Consider the following 17,070-nt stretch of genomic DNA (forward strand, 5'->3'; position numbering starts at 1 on the left):
TCTGCTACACATGATTAATCATGCTTGGATTTCTGGCTCTATGCGGTGCATTTGATTCCAAAAAGCCTTTATGCCAACATTTATTACATTGGCGGCCCATCACACTGATGCCTGTGGTATCTAATCTCGTTTCTAAAATGCTTGTCTTACGCATATCACATCTCTTATTCACTGGATTGCATCCTGCTCAATGTGGTTTTGTGCCATTAAGACAGATCATGGACTACATTGCAAATGCTTAGATTGGCATTGAATATGCCAATACACCCATCAAGATGTCTTAATCATGCAAGCGGATATTGAAAAAGCTTTTGACACTCAGATGGGATTTTATTGCAGATGTGATGATGTGGTTGGGCTTCGGTCCTAAGATGCAAAATGTTGTTTACTAGCTTTATGAAGACGGCACAGCTTTTTGTTTTTTATTCGATGCCCTCTCTTCTTCTTGGTCATTGGGCTGCTCTGTCCCTCAAGGCTGTCCTCTTAGTGCCTTGCTTTTTGCGATTGCTACTATATCAATTGTTGATGCTTATGGATGCTTTAGTTTGGCAGGGATGCTTGCATGGTATAGACTTTCTTGGTGGCACGACATTTGTGAGCAAGGCTTGTGCAGATGATTCCTTTTTCTTTCTACCAAACTTGGATGCAAACATTCGGTATCTTATGCAGGCCTTAGATCTTTTTGGACTCGCAGCTGGGCTTTTGCTTAATCAAAACTTTTGCCTTTGCAGGAGTGTGATTGGCATTGTATTTTGTTGCCAGGCTTCTCGCTTCCTCCTGATCAGGTGGTGCATCATTTTGGGTTATCCTATTGGCCAGCATATCTCCCTACCTTAAGAGCGACTTTGGGTGTAGCAGAAACTTTTTTATAAGGTGGACTATTGAAACTGTCGCTGCATGTTCGCCATTGGATTGTGCAGTCTATCCTTATGGCATATGTGTAGTATTATTTGCCGCCAATTCCCTGGTCATCACTTGACATTCAAAAGTTTATCACTAGGATTATGAGATGCCTTTGGCATACCAAGCGTCTATTCGCCCAGGATGCATGACAGTTTGAATATTCTTAACATCCACATTCATATGTTGGCTCCTAAGGCCACCCTCTTGCTCTCCTTTTTGGAGCAACGTTAGCCATGGGTTGTTATGCGTTCCTGTATGGTTGCTCTCTTCGTAGAGATGCTTTTGGTTATTGAATTACAGCTATTTCTGATGTTATTTTTGGGCACATGGGTTGGCGTATTCTTGGTTGCCCCTTTTCCTCTTGCTTGATACATGGTTGGTTGTAGAATCTGGCTCATTTACAATGGTCGGGTTGTCTTCCAGATCCATGCAATACCCTCCGTTTGCCTCGTATTCATTGGAGCAGGGTATTTGATTGTCCCTTGGCTAATCTCCAGCCCAGAAAGGCTCATTTCCTGCATCGCTTGGGTGTTTCAACAGTGCAAGATTTGGTGGATGATTGGGCCTGCACTCTTTCTATTCCGCAGGCCAAGAGATAGATCTATTTGGCACACAATTACTACTATACTGCAGCCATTTAGCCTGTCCTCCATCTATTTACCTCTCTTCCTCTATTGATTGCAAGTTTGATCGGGACTCTCTACGCTGTACCTTTTCATTTGCAGATCTCTCTGCTCAGAAAACTTATCATCTCTTGCTTCCATTGTTGTGGATTCAACAGCATGGGAATCTCTTTTGGCATCTTCACAAGCCTCTTGCTTGGTGGAAGGCTTTTCTTTGATGCATTTGGAGTAGCAAGCTTCCTCTCAAACATCACTCTTTTTGTGGCGTTGTTTGGAAGGGGCCTTACCGAGGGGTTCATTATTGGCTGCTCGGCGTTTTGCTTCCTTGGTTTGCCATACTTGTTCACATGCGAGGGAGATTGTGCTGCATCTCTTTTGAACCTATCCTACTGCTCGATATTTTCTTTTCATGATGAGGACGGATCTTCAGGCTCGTTTTTCTAGGATTAGCTTTGGCAGACAGTTCTAGTTGTTTGGTCGATATGCTTCTAGAGATGACTATGGTCATTTGTTTTCCTGGTATCGCTTTTGCTCTCTATGGTCCTTATATCATGCTTGTAGCATTCGACTGTATGTCCATTGTTCTCTTGATGCTTTTTCTTTCGCTCATCCTTGCTTAGTTTTCTCTAGGATGTGCATTTTCTTGGAGACCTTCCTCTAGCTCAGTTGGAAGTTTTCTAACAGTGTTTCTAGTTCTCTGTAGTAGCTGCTCCGCTTTGGGACAGCTATGAATGTACATTCTTCTTAATGAAATGGTTCTTTTACCCAAAACAAAAAGTGCGCGCGCGTGTGTGTGTGTGTGTGTAAAGGCACTGGATTGGGTGTTGGGGAAACTGAAAGGAAAGCAAAGAGTGGACACAAACTCAGAATACTTGCATTACTTGCTTGTAGAATGAAGAAGAGTGAGGTCCTTAAGTAGGCACCTCATACATGCTCACTGACATCACTGATGACTTCAGAGCTCCACAATCATCTCCTCAATCTGCTCCTAGATTCTCTCAATCATCCTATGTGGCTCTTCCACCACCTAACTGTGCTTGTGGGCACCTAACTGTGCCTCTAGCACTCACACATAGAAACATAAGGTGTGCCTGAGGCATACACCTTGAGATATCCCAACAAACCCCCCCTCAAGGGAATGCCTCAGGCTATGTCAAGGATACATCTAGTCTCATAGTTTCTCATGCCATCTCATGGTGGTCAAGGATAAATCTATGGCTAGGTACTCATGCTAGCAAGGGTTCCCTTGGGTGTAAGGTAAACAAAAGGGATATAAAAAGACCTTCCAATGGTTATCTCCCCTGCATGTACATGCACACAATGTCTGCAGGAGGTACCATGGAACAAAACATACACATGGCCTACATCATAAGGTGACCAGAGGTGTTTACAAAAACACACAAAACACAATAGTTTATTTTCATTCATTTTGGAGGACTATCCAGGCTGAGCACCTTGACATACAGAGAGATCTAGAGCATACATAGAGATGATTTAAAATGCATAATCTTCATGGGATGCCTCATCTTGTGGAGGCAAAATATCCATGTCAAGGCAAGGTCTTACCACATGGGCAGTGTCTAGTGCCTTATAAGATGGTACTATGATAGAACAAGTGGATCTGGAAATCATATCCTTCAAGAGAACAATTATCTTGTCATCTCCATAGTTGTGTAGAGAAGCATATCTTAGGTATCTGACCTTCATCTTTTTCTTGTACTTGGAGTCAAATAAAAGTGCCATGAGAGGGTAGATCTTTGGCTTTGTAGTTGCTTCCTTTTTGGAAACCATTGTTTTGGCAATCTTCAACAAGGAAGTCAGATTGGCATTTTCATCCTTTGTAGCATAACAAGACATTGCTTTATGTTTTGGCTTTTCACATATTTTGCATAAGCAAGCCATGAGAGGGTCTAACCCAGGTATTGGGCAGTGTCTTCTCTCTTACAGGGCTTAGAATAACAACTGAAATGCTTCAAAATATAAGCATTTAATGTAGCAAAGTCTTGTGACCAAATTTCAATCAATGATGCTTCTTCTTACATGCTTCATAGAAGAGGCTAAAATGAATACTTTCCAATCAAAACCAGGTCTAGCAATTCAAAACAAAACTGAAGCCACACTTGTACTGAAGTTATTGAAAGTTTCAAAAAACCAGAAATGCTAGAGTAGCATTTTATGTAGCATCATCTTCAAAAACTTGTCCAAAACTGTCAAAACCAAAAGGCTAAACTTGGAGGGCTTGTAGCTCACTCTTCAAAGCAAGGAAAAGAGGGCTTTCTGAAGCAAAAGAAAGCTCATATACCAGAGAGGGTCCAGCACAGAGGTTGGACGAAATGGTGCGCACTTTTGCCCGGGAGAGTTGCTACAGGCTGAACCTGAGTTTTGACGATTTCTCCCTCGTTACTGAACCAAATGAGCTGAAAAATGGCTCAAAATCTTCGTCTTGAGGTCGCCCATCTACTCCTAAGAGGGCTCAGGCAATGGCGGAGCAGGTAGGGAGTATTGAGCAGTAGAAGAAATGGCGAAAAATGCGCTGTTTGGGGAATGGCAGCCACCACAGACGTTTTTTTTTCAATTGCTTGCAGGTGGAAGTTCGCCCATACTAGAGGAGTTTCCAGCTCAGAGGGTTTGGGCAATGGTCGTTTGTAGGTGGAGAACCAAGCTCTCAAAGATTTTGGGAAGAAAGAGGAAAATGGAGAAGAAGAAGAAGATGATGATGTGGCAGAAATGGGCTCAAGGGGGATCAAAGGGCTCTGATACCATGTTGGGGAAACTGAAAGGAAAGCAAAGAGTGGACACAAACTCAGAATACTTGCATTACTTGCTTGTAGAATGAAGAAGAGTGAGGTCCTTAAGTAGGCACCTCATACATGCTCACTGACATCACTGATGACTTTAGAGCTCCACAATCATCTCCTCAATCTGCTCCTAGATTCTCTCAATCATCCTATGTGGCTCTTCCACCACCTAACTGTGCTTGTGGGCACCTAACTGTGCCTCTAGCACTCACACATAGAAACATAAGGTGTGCCTGAGGCATACACCTTGAGATATCCCAACATTGGGCACTCTAGACTCTGCGGAAAGACAAGAACCATCAAGTCTTTAGAGAGCCTACTTTTTCCATGTACTACTATTTCCGGATGTCCATTAGGCAAACCTTTTGTGATTACATGTCTGTTGGTTGGATAGATTACGCTCTCTACTTGCCTTACGAGGAAATTTTTTGATCTTGTATTTGCTGATCTCCACTTTGGGGACAGCCTCTTGTAATATAAAGATACATGGATTTCGCCCCCCCAAAAAAAGTGTGCGTGAGTATGCCGCGACTCGTGTGTGTGTGTGTGTGTGTGTCTTATGCATATGCTTATAGAGCTACACAAAGTTCTGCTCCAGAAGCGGCAGCATGCCAGTGTGCATGCATTGCTGAAAGGAGGTGGAATGTGAAGGAGGAGGCAGACAGAAGCAGTGATTGTGCGTGCAGCTGGAAAAAGACATAATGACGGCATTGTGAGCTGGTTTGCAGCTGATTCTTCAACGGAATGCTGTGCACAGAAGAGGAGCTGGGGCTGTGACATTGCTGCGCACAGTTGAGCTACAGCAAGGGACGATTAATGCAGGTGGCGTCACATCCAGATATGAGCGCAGCAGCTCATGAACAGATTTTCCGTAGAGAAGAGCTGGTCAGCCAGCAAGAGTGAATCAGGAAGCTCCTCAAGAGGTGGCGTGCTGCAGCAGGATGGCAGGTGGATTCCCTGCTCTGATACTACGATAGAAAGCATGGTTGGAGAGGGTGAGAGATAGCATGCACATGATTGAGACAAGAGGCCCAATGCTCATGGGACTGATGAGATTTGGAGCAAGTACAATGGCCTCCTTTTGTAGGCAAGGGGCTTGCCTTATCATCTAGACACTCTGCATCACATGTGATGTCAGGACCTCACAGATGATGTCACACACAATAGAATCAAATTTAGGTGTCTCCACCTACAACACAAGTGGCACTAGGTAGATTCCTTATGGACACTTCACACCTACATAAGTGAGGGACACTCACTCTCTCTAGGACTCTCTAGGACTCTCACACTCACATTGAGACTGCGATATCCATACACAAGAGGCAGCAGGAGGAGGTCGCAGCAGGGAGGGCTTTCTTACCATGGTATGAAACAACTAAATCGTTCAAGAGATGCTTCAATACCACTGTCATGCAAAGATACTAAAAAAGCAGCATGAGAATCCGCATGTGAACCGAGTACACAGATAATTTAAAATAAAGGGTATTGCATCATGATGATTTCTCTTGCGGTAACATCTAGAATTGAAAAGATTAGCCTGCTTGATGAGATGGAGCATGGAGCCACCTGTCCCATGGCATGAGTTGTGTCCTTCCTAAAGAGCAATTTGGTGGGAAGACATGCCCTTTAATGAAGAGTCGTATACTTCCAGGAAGAATCAGACCTGTTGCATGCTTCCTTTAGAGGCTTAGTTTGGGGGCACTTTTGGGTTCATGTAGATATGCAGGTGTTGTCAAGCAATCCTTAGGGGAAAACTGACAGATGAGTTATCAAAGGAGTCTCCACATTTCTGTGTTCTGTGGAGCTATTCATTGCATGAACTTTGGATTGGATGCTCATGTGATGATGCTGGCTAAAATCAAAGTTATTGATCCAAAATTTGTTTGAGTCTGACTTTTAGACTGTGTGTATAAGAACAGTTCTTGCAGCCAGCATGCTTTATTGATGAGAGGAGTCATAGGAAAGGGCAAAATATATTATTTCATTGCTTTTTCCAGAAGGTCTCATTCCAGGATTGGTTATTTTCATATGTCTATCTCACTCACAGCTTGAAGATGAGCTGAATATATCCCCTCATTTTTAAGTCAGTTCTTCTGGTGCAGGTGCTCTGGCATTGATTTGTTTGGCTTTATAGGAGTACTCGCTCATTGATGCTCTGATAAAGTCGGATTGATGAATACTTCTCTACCACTGGGTGTAATCATAGGAATCTCTATTGGTATTGCAATTGGAGTATTATTGGCTGGCTGCCTTCTTCTGTGCTTTAAAGTGAAAAGAGAGCACAATGAGCTTCAGGTTGCTAGTGAACAAAGGGGTTTGACACTACCTATACGGGTGAATGGCATTGATGCGAGTTCAGTCTTATCAGATACGACAACTGATCGTGATTCTCCTCCTTCGGGCAAGGAACATGGACTCCTTTCGTCATGGTTTGGAGGAGGCGAGAAGAATTCAGTTCTTTCACATTCTGGACTCCCAAGTTATCCTTATAGGTGAGTTTCATATAAGGCATTCCTATAAGCATTTCCGATTTTAGTGCGCTTTTTTAATTTGTGGGGAAAGATTGGATAAAAAGGCAGAGAAGGCAATGAGCATTGAGTTCTTTTGCAAGTCTTGGATTGCAGCAGTACTTTTGTGTAATAGAGTTAAAATTTAACATACAAAGTCATATTCGAACTAAAAAGAAAAGTAAAAACTTATTTATCTCTTTTACTCTTAGGTTTGCTTCATGTCTTTTGTTCTTTCCTTGTCTGGTTTTCTCCCTTCTTTTTTCTTGTGCACCTTTATAAAATCTAATTTCTAAGATTGGATATATTCTGGTCTTATGAGGAAATGCATATAGAGCCACATTTGAACTATTTACTTATCACAACGTACCTTTTGTGTGTACCTCAACTTCCACAACCCTTCCATCATTTAAAAACAGCCAAATATCTATCAAACATGAGAATGCATGCCCAGGCTGCTCAAATCGTGGGAAGAATGAATCTAAAGTGGATAGCTAAGGGGCAAGTAGGCAGAGCCGTATAGACCAGAGCACGATGTCATAAAAGGCTAGCAGCAAATAACCTAGTTGGGGGAGAATAAAGCCAATCAAAACCTTGAGCACATTGAAAGAAAACTGAAGTGGACACATGTCTAGAATGAAGCGTCCTTCACAGGTAGGATAGGTGCACGCACACGCGCGTACACACATGCCAACGCTGGATCCAATGGAAGCGTACAAATGAGTGTGCAATAACTAACTGCAAACACACAATGAACCTCAAACATATAGCAATCCCTAGCTGAGGAGGTGAGGAGAAGCTTCCATGGAAGCTTGCTTGTGACTTCTTACAGAAGCTAGGGCTTCAGCCCTATCATATGTGGCCACTCACACAGTGTGCCCAATCAAAGTGCATCAAACACATGCCATAGATGTAGTATTTGCATCTGCTGCCCTAGAGTGATTGACATGTTGAGTGCATGCTTGTGTGACACATGGCAAGGCCGTATGAGATAGACCATTGGATTGGATTCTTCATCTACGATGGATGTATGTGGAAGCTTGCAGATCATGTGGCCCCTTAAAGAGCTCTAACCCTTGTCCATGACATAACATCATATAACATCATGGATGTCCTAACAACAAAAATATTGATTTGTATGATTGGATATATTCTAGTCTTACAAGGGTATATATATGGATGTCCTAACATAGGATTAAAGCTCTTCCTACCACTCTTTTTGACCTTTAATTAATCCTAAACCAAAATTACCCAGGGTAATTTAGTGAACTAACAGCTCCTCACTTTTTCCATCAATCCTTTTTTATAAATAATGGATCAGGCTTCATGCCCATAAAGGTGGGAAACTTCTCTTGGTTAATCAAGGCAAGAGGTTTGTTTAGGATATCGGCTACCTGATCTTGTCTTGACAATAGATAAACTCAATTTCATTGCTCAGTATCTTTTCACATATAAAGTAATGTGCACCTTAATGTGCTTTGTCCGATCATGAAATATAGGATTCTTGGCCACGGTCGATAATGGAATTGTATCTTTTTGATAAGTCCAATATCGTTTAAGATCTTCTTGAATGAGATAGCCTCATGAGCTGCGTTAGTGGATGCTCTATAATATATATTCAGCTACAATGGAGGAATGCCAAAGTACTTTTCTTTTTTTTGCCCCACCATATCAAGTCAGATCCAATGTGGTGGCAATATCCAAAAGCAGCCCTTGTATTATCTAAGCACCGTGCCCTATCACCAAAGCTATACAAGTTGGTCATGGTGTAGATATTGGGTTATCGGTCGATAATGGAGTTGTATCTCGATGGAGTTTCTAAACCATGGATTTTGGGTAGAGTAGGATAGAGAGTGGAGCTAGTCGTGGATAGTACAAGAAAGCTGACTTGCTATTAAGAAATGGCAAAAGGTTTCGAAGTACAACGCCTAAATGAGGTTATATATCTCTAACATAAAGACCTAACCCTAGCAGTGGGGAAACTCTTCTAATTGAACATAAAAAATGCCCCAAGGGGTGTTCACACCACACTACTCATTGCCCAATATCCAACAATCAATAGCATGATCATCATGTGGCTGCACATGGGCGGCTATGAGCTGCTACAAGCATTTGGAGTCAGATTCTGCGAAGTGTTGTATGAAGCTTGAAGGGAAGTACGGCATCAAATACATCAGAGGCTTCAGCAGATGGCTGTTTTTTGCAGTCCAGCCAAGGTAAAGTAACATTCTCAGCAACAACATCTCTGCTGATGATAACCTTGGAACTGTGCTAGGCTGATACAACCAATGTCCTTTGCTCTGTGAGCTGTAGGCAATGAAATTGCATTTGATGGCCTTATCCTCTAGCTTATGCCTCAGCTGAGATGGAACATGTGCATATGCCAAGGACCCAAACCCCGCCTGTTGGAAATCACAGGCTTCCGGCCAGTCCATGCTTCATAGGAGTAATGGTCTTCAATGCCCGTGTGGGTACTCTATGGAGTACATAGTTGATGGCATCCAACCAGAATTTATTTGGCAAAGACTTGCCCTTAAGCATGCATCTACCCTTTTCCATTTGTCAAATTTGTATGCTCGGCAAGCCTGTTCTGTTGGCGGAGTGTATGGCATTGTGTATCGATGAATTATGCCCCGGGTTGCTAAAAAATCAAAAAATACTCACCCCCCCTGTCAGTGTGGAGAGTCAAAAGTTTGTTCCCACTTCCATTCTCAGCCATGCACGAAAGCGCTTGCAACAAGAGAAGACATTTGACTTGGCCTTCATGCCATAAGCCCAAGTGAATCCGGTGAAGTCATCCATAAAAAATGGAGAAGTATAAGTCACTCCCTAGTGATGCTGTCCACATCGGTCCACATACATCACTATGCATGAGATGCAACTTCTTGGATGCACCAACGGTCCCATTGGAAAATGAGAACCGATGCATTTTGCCCAATAAGAGCCCTCACAGACATGTTTGGCAGGTGCATGCATGGGTGGGAGGTCTACCACCATATCCTTGGAATGCATTTTCACCAGACTCTTGCAATTCAGATGCCCCAATCTCTCATGCCACAAATGTGAATATGAAATGACAGATCGAGAGACCAAATTTGCTTCAATAGCTGGCTGTTTTTCATAGGCATCAAGATGGTACAGCCCACTGGAAAGTGACCCAGTAAGTACAATGCAGTCATCATACCGGTTGTCATACACCGCACAATGATAACCATAAAAAAGAATCCTGAAGCCATTTAGGGAGATAGCTGAGATAGAAATCAGATTCTTTTTTATAACTGGAGCATAAAGCAGTTCGAGAAGTGAGACTGTATCCCCTGAGACAAAAGTGACCTCAACCTGGCCAATCCTCTTCATGGAATAGGATGCATTATTAGCACAAGTGACAGTGCCACCATGAGGAGCAGCCCCCAAGGATTGAAAGAGAGGTTTGCAGGAATTGATATGCCTAGATGCACCACTGTCAAAATACCAATCTGAATTAGAGTCTGAAACAAATAAGGCTAAAGCATGCTTCTCTGGATGGTATTGACATGTCACAACAAATGCCCACTCATCATGAGCCATGTTTGCTGCTGCATGATTAGTTTAGGGGCAGCAGGAGCAGTTGTGACAGCAAGACCTTTATGCTGTTTTTTCTGTTATGAAGCAATGCGCTTGCGACATTGTGAGATGTCATGACGGGGCTTCCTGCAATAATTACTGTGCTTTGATTTTTTCTTCCCATAAGAAGTAGATGAGTGCCAAAAGGTTTGGGCTTGCTGAAATTCTTGCCCCTTTACCTTTGCCTTTGTGATGCAGCAAAAGCTTGATTTGCATGAATGGAGGCAGCTTGATTGGAGCGGCTATGCTCCTGCTGCAGTAGTAGGGCAACAAGGTGATTGAAGCTATAGTGGTTGGAGTCACCCATGGCCACCAGCCTTAGTGTCCTAGCGAATCCCTGGTATGAGTCAAGCAGCCGATCAAGTGTGGTAGACACTACTTGTGAATCTGGCACAATCTCATCAACATTGATGATCTGCTCTCTAAAATCCTTAATGTTGGTGAGATAGACATCCATGCTGTCCCCTTTGTTCATCTTAACATTATCCAGCTGCTTGCGTAAATAGGCAATACGGGTCTCATTGCGAATCCGATAAAGACTAGCCAACGTATCCCATGCATTCTTGGTTGTCTTGTAAGACCGAACATGAGTTATAACCTCCCTCTTGCTAGTCATAGCAATCACTGCATGTGCCTGTGCATCTTTGAAACCGGCCTTCAGAAAACCAAAGGGTAGTGAACCTCTACTAAGCTGTCAAGTGCCTTAAAAATAGCCACAATGCAAGCTTCAATAACTTCAATCTCTTAACAACACTTAGAAATAAACTCCAACAACAATTATGGGGAGGCTAGAATGCCCCTGCTCAGTGAAAACAGTACACAATACACCCACTGACCCCAAATGCCTTGGCGCCCCTTTTGGTATTTATTTAATGCTTCTGAAGAAAAATGCTATACACCAGGGGCTCACCCTTGTAATGTTCCTCTCTGCAAATCCTCTGATTATCTTCTCGGCATCTATTCCACAGTGCACCACTAGAATCCAACTGGCAAGGCAATCTTAGGCATCCACTTCTGACTTGACCCAACTGAAAGGCATCCAAGCATCCTCCAAACCACTAGCAAATGATGCCTAAGCAGCCGCAAGGCTTTCATATGCAACACACTAGCCCTCTGGCCTTTCCCTAGGTACACCCTTTGCTTTTGAGTGCTTGCTTAAGCTTGTGGGGACCAAAACAGGGATTTCAAACAGAAGAAATACATTGTAGATAACTTCAAAATAAGAAATGACAATCAAATGGAAGACAATAACCAAATACCCACTCTTCGTGGCAGAGGGGTGAGCTTTGTCCTCGCACCTATCCCTTGTCCAAGCTCCCAGCAGGGTGTAGTTGTCTTCCAGCCTCCAGGAGAAGAAAGAGAACAGATAGAAGATGGAAGGAGGGCAAGAAAAGAGCTGAAGAGGCTATGGTCCACAGATCTGCCCCGAAGCATCTGCCTCTGGATCCGTGCCAAAAAAATCTACCTTGAGAGCGTGCTAGCCTCCAAATGCTTGCCAAAAACTCCTCGAAGTGTGTGCTTGTCTTGAAACACGGGCTAGAAGTCTGTACAGCAAAATCAGGTGTCCATATAGCTACAACAGAAAAAGAGCCTCAAAAAACATGCCAGTAATTCATACACTGTACGGATTGCCTCGACCTGCGTGCAGGATTAGAACTAGGAGCTAAAGTAGCAAGAAGTGTGTGTAGGAGCAGCAAATGCTGGTAGGGAGAGCAAGAACATGCAACGAAATCAGCTTCTAGAGCACTGTAGACTGAGGATGCTCCAGGAGGGCGAGGGAGAGAGATGGTAGGTTGGGGGAAGCACATGCATATGCATGCATGCCACTTGGCCCTTCATTAAAGTCCTAACCACCACACCAAGGACAACGTTGGTTGTCCTTGGGCCCAACTTTAGAACCCCTCTAAGATGCCTTTGGCTTGCCTAGTGGGTGCAGTTAGAAATTGCCCCTAGGGACTTCTAGGAAGTCTGCACTTTCTCTAGCCAGTCCCTCACGGCCAAACCATTACTTGACGTAACCACGGTTAACCTGGGGTTGAGTTACAACAAACTATAAATCACTTTTCACGTCCCCGTGACATCTTTGATCCCGACAGATCTGTTTGGGTGTTGGAGGGTCTACGATAGGCACTATGGGAGTAGTGGTAGGTGAACTAGAAGTTGCAGAAGTAGCTGTAGAGGCAGGAAGTGCCTGTTGTGCAAAGACAAGTCTAGTCTCTGATCCATTTACAATACCCCAAAAGTTATGGGATACCAACAAGTGGCGCACCAAGTATGATAACATGGGGTAGTTGGTACCATCAAGTTTGTCTTCATGGGAAAGCATTCCAAGAGACTGATGGTGAGCCATTGCAAAAGAGAATCCCCAAATGACCTGCAAATGTCAAAGCCTCAAGGCTATCATTACAAAGAGCTGGCTGCTCAAAGTATCTGACTCCTGGCTGCAAATGCCAGATAAGAATTAACAGCAATATCTGCAAATGTGAATGCCAAAAGTGGCTGTGAGCAAAATGCACAATCTGTCCTCAAAATCCACTGCAAGAATCTGTCCAAAAAACGTTGGCTTGCAAAAGGCTGTCTTACAAAAGTGACCAGCCCAAATGAAAGGGCGAATACCCGCAAATCTGTCCAAAGCAAATCTGAGTACAATGCGCCCACAAATAGTAGCTAAATGTCCCGGCAAAGCAACTTCCGGGGCACGAGAGCCAAGTGGAGTGCACGGGAGGCAAAAGCCCCAAATTCTGAAGGCAAAGTACCCAAATCAAAGGACAAATGCAAAATCAAACCCAAATTTGGCTGTATCATGCAAAAGTCACTGCAAGTAACATCAAATCTCCAAAGCTCCAATTTTTGAGAGGGAAAGTATGCAAAAAAGAGGGCAAATTGGTAAAAGCCCTAAAATAAGCTATAATTTTGCAAACATGACCAAATCTGCTACAATTTCTTGCCAATGTCACTTAAAAACTCTAAATTTCAGATCAAACCTTTCAAATGTCACTGCAATGAATGCAAATGTGGCAAAATAACCTGCAAATCTGAAAATATCCTGCAATCTGCCAGCAATAGACCCCAATTCCGAAGTGGAATGGAGTCAAAAGAGTGCAAATACTGCAAAATCCCCAAAATGTGACCAAGAGGAGCAAATGTCACGGAAAAATCTGCAAATGTGACACAAAAGCCCCAATTTCTAGAGCAAAGTCACCTCAACAACACTGCAAAAGCTCAAAAGCCTCAAAGTACACGCTGAAATCTGCAAAAGCACTTCTGCAACAGCAAATGGTGGCTGAACCGGAAGAAAAACAGGCTGTTTGGAGCTCTACAGAGGTCCAAATTCACAAAAAACTGTACGGATAGGTATCCAGAGGCTGTACAGATTATGTACAGTTCAAAGCGCAGATTTCGTACAATTGTAAAGACATGTGTGGACATCTATACGGACAGCAGCGGAATGGTGTCATTTTTGCAGAAACAAGTCAAAAACTGCGGACAAATTCGAAACCACACCTGAAAATGTCAAAAAAAAGTTCTCCGGACTGTTACTCTTTCCTGCAGTCAAGGCTGCTGCAAAGTTGTTCCAACGCCAAGGAAAGTCAAAGTAGATGTTGGGTGAATGTTTGGAGCAGGTTGAAATGCAAGCTAGGTTTAAAAACGAGTTGTAATTAGCAAAAACGAGCTGCTGAAATGCAAAAACAAGCTTGCACTGTTGGCTGGAAGCTGAGCTGAACTGAAAGGCCATACCAGGGCTAAGTGCTAACAATCTACTCCATCCAATCTCCTATTTTATTTCTCTGTACCACTCTTCTTATCACTCATTATTATTCTAGTGCTGCTCCATGGGACTGCAATTCTCAACACCTCCCCTTGGTGCCAACACGACTACTGCAAGGTGGTCGGATGTGCAATTACAATTTATAAATTTCATCTTGACTCTTCCTTTCTCTACTTACGTGTTCAAGCAACTTTTTCCTTGTAGCTACTTTGACTCTTTACCTTGAGTGCATCATATGGCTCATAGGTTGGAATACAACACTTTTTGTAGAGATGAAAGAGGTGAAACATAGAATAGCATCTTTCTTCTTTCTTCATTTGCTAAAGTAAGGTGATGAGGTATATGAGTCTTTGTGTCTGCTGTTCATGTCGTAGTCGTCGTTGTTGAACTTTGCTTATGCATCGCTCTAGGTTGATATGTGCTTGTCCAACGTGTTCTTCCTTGTAGTGCTCTTGTTAGTTGCTGTAGCCGCTGTTGGTCGGCGGTTGCTTTGTATGTTGTTGCTTGTGTGTTGAATGCTGCTTGCTGTAGACGTCCGACGTCAATGCTGGCCTTGCTTTGCTTGTATATGTTTCCATTTGGTCGTAGCTAGGTTTTTTGCTATGTAGTTAATGTCTTGAAGTCTTGGCTGACCCGCGTCTTGTGTAAAGAGTAAAAGCTCATTATGCCCCTCTCTTTCTCTCTCTCTCTCTCTCTCTCTCCCCCCTTCCCCCCAAGGGGGGAAAAAAAAAAGAGTAGAAAAAAAGATTCTCTCTAAGAACTTGTGTCACAGATTCTCACCTTAAATCTCTCAAATCTCAATGGAAGAATCTCTCACTAAAGATGATGAATGTGCCAAATTTTTTCCCTCTATGCAAAGATTAAGACAAACACTTCTAAAACAAACCTAGGCTAGGCTAAACTTGTTCAAGAATGTGAGATCGTGCTAAGCCTAGTGCACACAAGATGAGTGTAAGAAGTAGGGAGGCTCAAACTCCATGAGAGAGAGACAAGATGGGCACACTCAATCCATTGTATTCCAATGTTCAAGCATATTGTTTAATAGCCTCAAGGGCTTATCTACAATCCTCACTTAGGTCCACATGTCATCACCACATTCTTGCAATCTACTCCACCAGTCTCCTACTTTCTTTCTTTATACCACTCTTCTTATCACTCATATCATTTTAGTGCTCCATGGCACCACAATTCTCAACGTAGACCTTAAAGGAGCAAGGTTTGCTGCAGAAGAACATAAACTTACTACACTTCCAAGGCTGAAAAGGGATTACTACCATCGTCATGTAGAATAACAACTTCTTTACCTTAATAAAACCTTTCATCTTCAAAAGAGCATGATAATTATACTTACCTTCACCTTCAGAGTGGCTTTGCATCGTGTCACCCTCTTGCTTGGCTGCGTTGTCCTCGATCATGTATACTTTTGCAGTTGGAGTCCCCTTTCTTTCTGGACATTTAGTCGCTATATGTCCCACCTTGTTGCACTTGTAACATCGTATTTCTTTCTTCTTGAAGTTTCTGCCATTGGTCTTTGGTGGAGAATCCATTCTCAGTGGCACAAAACCAGGTTTAGATTTGAAGAAAGATTTTTTTATTAAACTTTCTCTTTTTATGGAAGGGCAGGGATTGGTTTGAACTCTTCCCTTCTTTTGGCATTCTATTCGTCCTCTCATAATCTATGGCAAGTGAAATGGCAAAATTTAGTGAACAGGGATGGAATATATTGATCTCAGCTCTCAATTGGATTTTAAACGTGTAGGCCATCTTCTTTCGGTCGTATTGATGCCCTATGGGTCCTGGTATGTGCCTTGTAGGCATAGTTATAGGCACTTCAGTGTTCTAGTGCCTTTTATGCCACATAGGATACTTAGTCGTGTGTGACATCTAGGACACTTAGTCCTAGGGTCTCTTTCATGTACTTTGTACTTGCTTTCTTTTCAACATTCTAGGGAGACAGCTTTTGCTTGCAGTGTCCTTGTACTTTGCTTCTCTCTGCACATTGACCCTATAGTGGTATCAGAGCAGGACAATCTTCTTTGAGCCTACAGCCTGTGCTCCCTATTCGTATCTGTGCAGCTCTGAGGCGTCTGTATTGTGCCTTCTGTACCAAGCGCGCGTCATCTGCAAGGGCTTGCGTTGCGCCAGTCACACGTCTGTACAACGTTGTACCAGCGTCGTACACCTGCCTGTACACAATGCCTTGAGCTTGTGAACTTGCACTGCCTATCTTTTCCTGCATGCGTGGAGCTACCGTACATCTGCGTCACGACCAGCTGTACAACGTACGGTAGTACCTGTGCATACGTTGTACCTGCAAGTGTCATTCTTCCGTACAGGTGCCACACGAGCGACCAAGCAGTCGTCTGTTGTCCTGTCTGTATGTACATACCTCCGTGTACTTGCGCGCTCCGTATAATTGCATCAAACGTACTCCTTTTTAAAAGGTTCTTTACATTTGCAGATTGCATATGGGGCATTTTGTTTTTGCAAACATTGCAATCAATTTGCAGAATCTACACCAAAATTTGGGGCTTTTGCAGACAAATTGGAATTCTTGCAACATTTGGGGCTTTCATTGAATTTGCCCTCTTCTGGTTGCAATTTCCCTCAAGAAATTGGGGCTTTTGCATTTGGGCTACGATTTCGCAAGAGAAAAGGTATTTGGCAGATTTGTAGGCAAATTGCACGATACTTTCAGATTTGTAGTGAATTTGGCAATAAATTGCAGGCCATTTGATCACATTTGCAAATTACAGCTTAATTTGGGGCTTTTCCAGATTTGGACAGCAAGTCCTTTTTTTTTTTTTGCAGTTGCAAGCCTCGAGGCTATCTTTTGGGTCACTTTGCCAGTGCATTTTTGACTTGTC

At 43.1% G+C, this 17,070-nt stretch overlaps 1 protein-coding gene across 2 annotated transcripts in view; it reads left to right on the top strand.

Moving 5' to 3' along the window:
* CRLK1 (Protein kinase superfamily protein) overlaps positions 1–17,070 on the top strand; it is a 64,890-nt gene that overhangs the window by 16,341 nt on the left and 31,479 nt on the right. For both annotated transcript variants that reach the window (XM_087390431.1, XM_087390421.1), the window contains exon 2: positions 6,427–6,816. In XM_087390431.1, coding sequence (XP_087246557.1) covers positions 6,497–6,816 — 320 coding nt within the window. In that variant the 5' untranslated portion in view covers positions 6,427–6,496. The remainder of the gene's footprint in view (positions 1–6,426; positions 6,817–17,070) is intronic.

The sequence above is a fragment of the Dipteris shenzhenensis genome, chromosome 2, assembly GCF_047967505.1.
Source record: "Dipteris shenzhenensis isolate YYH24624 ecotype China chromosome 2, Dip_SZ_1.0, whole genome shotgun sequence".
Lineage (NCBI taxonomy): Eukaryota > Viridiplantae > Streptophyta > Polypodiopsida > Gleicheniales > Dipteridaceae > Dipteris > Dipteris shenzhenensis.